We start from the raw sequence: 7,288 nt of genomic DNA on the forward strand, positions 1-7,288 counted from the left end.
AATAATAATAATAATAATAATAATAATAATAAAATTTATTATAATAACCGTAACAATAATTAGTTCGGAGTTATTAATAATAATAACTGGTGACCTAATGTTAGTCAGGCTCATGCCTATATGTTTTTATTGTCGCATTATTTGGGGGCGCATATAGCCTTCTGTATAAAACCAAACATGAGCACACCGCTAAAAATGTGTTTAAAAAAATCAACAAAAAAGTTACAAAATAACTTATTGAAGCAAGACTGCAGCAAAGGCGAAGATTATTGATTTCCGTTTTTCAAACTTTAAAGCTGCAGAAGTTTGCAAACGTTTAGAGAATGTTGTTCTTACCCACAGTGTGCTGAGTGTATGTAAACCTCAAAAATGCCATTCAAGTTTATTCACTACTTTTAATGTTTAGGGATGTTTGAGTTCTACTTGGTAACAAAGTCATAATGTTTAACCCAGCGCCTCCATCATCAGTGGAAGTATAGAGAAGCCTAGTCTGTGTTTTTCAATTTATAGTTATTTTGACTTAAATGCTTTGCAATTATTATAAAAAGTGTGACAAAACATTTTTAAACTTTACATTTTAAAGTTAGAAGAACCACCTGTTTTGTTCAAACTAATGAATACCCCCCCCCCCAAAAATAAAACAAAACACACAAAAACTAAAGCTTATTTATCCCTTTTTCACTATTTTATTTTAACACTATTTAAACAAAATGCATATATGTATATATTTGTGAATCATACACAATTGTCTTAAGTATTGCTGGTAATTTGCAGCAGTTTTGTTTTTTACAAATACCTGTTAAGTACTGATTTTTAATCATGACTTTATTGTTGTTTCAATAGTAACCAAGGGTGCAAAAGTGATGTCATCATCAGATTTCAACATTGATTCAATAGAATGACCTGATATTGACTAAACATTGTTTCAATGTCTCCTTGCTATCTGGGCACACACACACACACACACAAACACACACACACACACACACACACACACACACACACACACACACACACACAAAAGGAAATGAAACAAAAGATTAAGCAAAATTAAAACAATGCAGATACATCAATAAAACAACAAAAAAGCAATTGCCACATGTCAGGTAACATAGCTGGAAATCTCAGATAATATTGCACCTGTGTACTAGAGCTGCAAGATGTTCAACAGTACATCAGATCTGTTTTTTTCTGAGGTCCATCTGCTATAAATAGACTTCTATTAACTTTTCTTGGTGTTTGCTTACAGATCCACTGACCTTTGTCACATTTCCTAGTAAACTCAGTTCAGGATCTGAAGGAACAGTGATTCCCATGATATGAGTTAATGTACAGTCGTTTGCAAAAGTATTCAGCCCCCTTGAACTTTTCCACATTTTGTCACATTACAGCCACAAACATGAATCAATTTTATTGGAATTCCACGTGAAAGACCAACACAAAGTGGTGCACACGTGAGAAGTGGAATGAAATCATACATGATTCCAAACATTTTTTACAAATAAATAACTGAAAAGTGGGGTGTGGTAATTATTCAGCCCCCTTTGGTCTGAGTGCAGTCAGTTGCCCATAGACCGGGGTGGGCAATTCCAGGCCCCGAGGGCCGCTGTCTTGCAGGTTTTAGATCTCACCTTGGGTCAACACACCTGAATCACATGATTAGTTCGTTACCAGGCCTCTGGAGAACTTCAGGACATGTTGAGGACCTAATTTAGCCATTTAAATCAGCTGTGTTGGTTCAAGGACACATCTAAAACATGCGAGGACACCGGCCCTCGACGCCTGGAGTTGCCCACCCCTGCCATAGACATGCCTGATGAGTGCCAATGACTAAATAGAGTGCACCTGCGTGTGATCTAATGTCAGTACAAATACAGCTGCTCTGCGACAGCCTCAGAGGTTGTCTAAGAGAATATTGGGAGCAACAACACCATGAAGTCCAAAGAACACATCAGGGATAAAGTTGTTGAGAAATTTAAAGCAGGCTTAGGCTACAAAAAGATTTCCCAAGCCTTGTACATCCCACGGAGCACTGTTCAAGTGATCATTCAGAAATGGAAGGAGTATGGCACAACTGTAAACCTACCAAGACAAGGCCGTCCACCTAAACTCACAGGCCGAACAGGGAGAGCGCTGATCAGAAATGCAGCCAAGAGGCCCATGGTGACTCTGGACGAGCTGCAGAGATCTACAGCTCAGGTGGGGGAATCTGTCCATAGGACAACTATTAGTCGTGCACTGCACAAAGTTGGCCTTTATGGAAAAGTGGCAAGAAGAAAGCCATTGTTAGCAGAAAACCATAAGAAGTCCCGTTTGCAGTTTGCCACAAGCCATGTGGGGACACAGCAAACATGTGGAAGAAGCTGCTCTGGTCAGATGAGACCAAAATGGAAGTTTTTGGCCAAAATGCAAAACGCTATGTGTGGCAGAAAACTAACACTGCACATCACTCTGAACACACCATCCCCACTGTCACATATGGTGGTGGCAGCATCATGCTCTGGGGGTGCTTCTCTTCAGCAGGGACAGGGAAGCTGGTCAGAGTTGATGGGAAGATGGATGGAGCCAAATACAGGGCAATCTTGGAAGAAAACCTCTTGGAGTCTGCAAAAGACTTGAGACTGGGGCGGAGGTTCACCTTCCAGCAGGACAATGACCCTGAACATAAAGCCAGGGCAACAATGGAGTGGTTTAAAACAAAACATATCCATGTGTTAGAATGGCCCAGTCAAAGTCCAGATCTAAATCCAATCGAGAATCTGTGGCGAAAACTGCTGTTCGCAAACGCTGTCCATCTAATCTGACTGAGCTGGAGCTGTTTTGCAAAGAAGAATGGGCAAGAGTTTCAGTCTGTAGATGTGCAAAGCTGGTAGAGACAGACCCTAAAAGACTGGCAGCTGTTTTTGCAGCAAAAGGTGGTTCTACAAAGTATTGACTCAGGGGGCTGAATAATTACGCACACCCCACTTTGCAGTTATTTATTTGTAAAAAATGTTTGGAATCATGTATGATTTTTTGTTCCACTTCTCACGTGTGCACCACTTTGTTTTGGTCTTTCATGTGGAATTCCAATAAAATTGATTCATGTTTGTGGCTGTAATGTGACAAAATGTGGAAAAGTTCAAGGGGGCTGAATACTTTTGCAACCACTGTATCTCAGAGGTCATACTAGAACGGGGGCACCTTTGTACAAAGCCAGGTAAAATATCTCTATCACTCTTAAAAGGTAGAGACTTCAAGATTGGGTAGATGTCATTTCTGTGGTGTGAGGTACAATTAAAGAAGAAAGCTTTAATGAACAAATCTCAATATGCAATTAAAATTGGTATTGAATAACTATTCAAGGAATAAATCTGATAAAAAGCTCTGGTGAAGCTTTTTTATCTAATCTTTTCCTTCTCTCACCCCAACCGGTTGCAGCAGATGGCCCCGCCCCTCCCTGAGCCTGGTTCTGCTGGAGGTTTCTTCTTGTTAAAAGGGAGTTTTTCCTTCCCACTGTTGCCAAAGTGCTGCTCATAGGGGGGTCATATGATTGTTGGGTTTTTCTCTGTATCTATGAAGCGCCTTGAGGCGACTTTTGTTGTGATTTGGCGCTATATAAATAAAATTGAATTGAATTGAATAAAAGATATTCCATTGATGCTATGTTTAAATCCACCTCACTCTAGATTTATGCAAACCTGGTTTGGGGGTCTGACTCTGTAAACGGGAATATGCTTTAGAAATTGAATTTTCTCCCATTCTGTGCTGAACGAGTCTCTCTATTTCATGGCCTATATTTGCTCTGAGAAAAGATTGCAACTGCAAATAACATAAAACTGTATAATTGAAGAGATTGTATTTCCTCTCCAGCTGTTCAAGGACATGAAATGTCCATCTTCACAATAGTCTTATTTATCTAATCTTTTACCTTTCATCAGTACTCTGTGTCAACTTTCTGACTTTCAATGCTAAGAGGCATTTATGCCAAAGGCAACTAGGTGTGCTCCACAGTGCTATTGCCACATGAACCCTTTGACATTCAAAGTTCATCCTATTCACAGAATGTATGGGAGGATCCTTGTATGTAGGTGGTATGTTAACAGCTTCAAAGTTTTATTTGTGCATCTAGTCCCAGAGGCTCAAAAAGACGTGTTTCCTAAATTATCCAGATTTTGCTTTAAAGAAAGTTAACATTGGTGCAGAAGTTGAATAATTGTGCAGCTACTTTAATCGAATTAGCTACGTTGGTGAACATAACTCTATTTTCAAATCTGCAGCTCCTGAAGGCCCAAATACAAAGTTTTAATTACAAATCTGGTCAAAAAGTGCACTGACACATGCACATTAATTGGAATTTAGACCTTAAGCAATTTGCTCTGCCCTTTCCCTCATCGTCCAGTTATATTCCATCACGGCATGTAATTACCTTTAACTCTATTCTCTCTTGTAGTTTCTGCTTTTTGTCTCCGTCCTGGCTTTCCCTATATAGCTCTGCAGGTATCGCTGGCTCTGCAGCTGCACGTTTCTTATCTGCAATTAATGGTCCAACTGACGGAACGAGTGTTTATTTTTCTGTTGTAATCTCTACTCTCCCCACGCTTTTCCTTACTTCAGATGGTCTCTGAAAAAAAAGGAGTTTTTCCTCCCATGTGCAGGTAAATAAAGTTTTTTTCTTCCTTCTACAGCAAGGACAAAACGTATGGTGTAGAACTATTGAACTATTTTGGAATAGCTGTCAGCAATCAAGAATAAATATTTTTAGTAGTGAAAATATATATATTTTTAAATCAGATCTGCTTAAATCAATGCTGCCGTTTCTATTTTCTACTTGTTTGCAATAATTCATGGTTTTCAACTTTAATCTATCACCCAGTCTGTCAACAGAGAAATTACCCGTGATCTTAATCTTTTATGTAGAGTTGTGTGCGCACTTGAACCAAAAACATACATCTGCTCTCTGCCATTACAGAGTTGTGAAAAGAAAACTATACGTGTTTTAACACATACTCTTTCTACGAGCCACAGAAAGGAATTCACTTTGAAATTCTTCCCACATGCTGGAGTTTACTTACATCACACTGAAGGGAAAACCTACGACAGAAAACACTCGCCGTGTTCATAATGGCTGATTGGAGAAAATAGTCATCTATGCCTTTAGAGAGGTGGAGCATTGCTGCTGGCTCTGTGGTAATACTTTACTATGCAATGTAAATACCTATCATACAAGTAATACACCTAACAGTGTAACAGCTTTCTACAAGGAAGTATCTCAGTAAAATAATAACTCACACATCACTTTATTAGGTACACTTGTTCAACTCGTTGACAACTTAAACCTTTAATCACCCAATCATATGGCAGCAAGTCAATGCAAAAGGTCACCTGGTCTGATCAGCAACACTTAAATATGGAGTAAACGCCAAAGCACAAAGAGCTACAGACGTTGCAGTCACATGAATGAAAATTGACGCCAAAGCACAGGAAAGCATTAAAATCTTTATTTTTGTATAATTGCTCTCAAACAATTCTCTCTCTCCTTTAGACTAAACATGCAACTGAATTTCTCTATATTTCTCTCTCATTCCATCTATCAGTCAGCAGGGATGCCAGAGACATTCTGGACCTTAAACAGCAGCTTGTTGCCTGTAGCGACAGCTCAGCAGTGATGAGGAAGCCCCATGTTATAAAAGGCAGAAGGAAACAACACAAGGCACATGAAGTTCTTTAAGACTCACACTCACTATTTACTCGTACTTCCAGTTGCTTGGTTGGTAAATATATATATAAAATATAAGCAAGTAATCATTGGTCGAGTATATTTAGAGATATAAAGATTCAAGTATTGCAGGTTTAAAGCTACAAAGCATGACTTTGAGTCAGCCAACTACATAGTGGACTACTTTGCCTGAAATAATACCCAGCTGTATACTAAATCATCATGATCCACAAGGTTTTGGAGACGTCCTACTACTTCAGGCTGCAATAACCATTATTTATTTTAACAATGAATACATGACTAGTGCAATGCAAGGTGGTCTGAGCTACAGATAATCATCACCTACCTTTTCAGTTCTGCTCCATGGAGCATTTTAGCATCTTTCAGCCCATGTTTTGATAGTCTGGCCTATTTCTCAGGAGTTAAAAAAGAAGCAAAGCGTGGAGTTGTATGCATTAGACTTGCATTCTTTGTGTGATGGCCCGAACAACAAAGTAATTAATGTAACTTTAAATTACAAAAAAAAAAAAAGTTTAAGTAAACCAAAATAAAAGGCTCAATGTAACTGAAGCAGCGCGGCTTTCATTTGTGTTAACACAGATATGTCTCTAATAAAACAAACCTAAGCAGCTGAGACGGACCTGAAGCCATCAACTTATATCTTATCCAAGCACAACTAAAGTTTTTTATGTTTCTAAGCTGAATTGAGGAAGCAAAGTTATTGTTTAAGACGATTACATGAAGACCACCGTCATCCTGCCAATCACATTTTCTCGGTCGGTTTAACTACACAGAAGCATCCAGTGAGATCCATCACAGAGTGCACATCATACGTTACAGCTTCTCTCACATTAATGACATCACAGCGCTCTCAACTAAGGCATCTCTTCACACACAAATATAAAGCAACACATGTGACATAAAAACAGATTTCTGGCAGAGAAGCAGCACATTACATTTGATATGTAGAGAAGACTGTTCCATATTCATGGAAGCAGGACACTGACAGGTCTGTGGCTGGCTCCTTCACTCCTCACTGTAAATGCTCCTGAGATCTGCGAACGGGCAGACGTGTCCTCCTGCTGTTCAGTCGTCACTTTCACTGCCTGATTCACTCAGCTGAAGGTCATTTTCTGCAGCAGACGGACAGACAGCAAGTTAAGATTATATACATGTGTCTTTAAAGCTCAGTTTACTCTTTGCACAGGGTCTCTGCATCACTTTTGTATGGTACAGTTTGGTTTGTTTCACCTCTCCCTTTTATTATTCAATTACTACAACAGCAGTTTATAACTTTGGAGTTTAAAGAAATCATACAATTAAACACTTAAAAAAATTACGAATAATCAGACTAATAGAAATGAATAAACAGATAAAGGAAACACACGAACAAGAGAAACCTATGGAGAATTTACAGAGATTATCTTGGAAAAGCAAAATGTGTTTGACACATCCCACTCAGATCATAATTCTGACCACAAAAGCCAAAGACAAGACGGGTGTAAAGAAAAAAAAAGGACAAAACAACACTGAATAGAGTGCATGAAGCAGCTACTAATGTGAGTAATGAATACAGTTGATGGTGGAAAT

At 38.8% G+C, this 7,288-nt stretch overlaps 1 protein-coding gene across 2 annotated transcripts in view; it reads right to left on the reverse strand.

The window, feature by feature from the left end:
* Positions 1-5,260: 5,260 nt before the first annotated feature.
* eaf2 (ELL associated factor 2) overlaps positions 5,261-7,288 on the reverse strand; it is a 7,331-nt gene continuing 5,303 nt past the window's right edge. For both annotated transcript variants that reach the window (XM_005746219.1, XM_005746220.1), the window contains exon 6: positions 5,261-6,831. In XM_005746219.1, the coding sequence (XP_005746276.1) occupies positions 6,785-6,831 (47 nt within the window). In that variant the 3' untranslated portion in view covers positions 5,261-6,784. The remainder of the gene's footprint in view (positions 6,832-7,288) is intronic.

This window comes from Pundamilia nyererei, unplaced genomic scaffold, assembly GCF_000239375.1.
Source record: "Pundamilia nyererei isolate P.nyererei 1_Seehausen unplaced genomic scaffold, PunNye1.0 scaffold00175, whole genome shotgun sequence".
NCBI lineage: Eukaryota > Metazoa > Chordata > Actinopteri > Cichliformes > Cichlidae > Pundamilia > Pundamilia nyererei.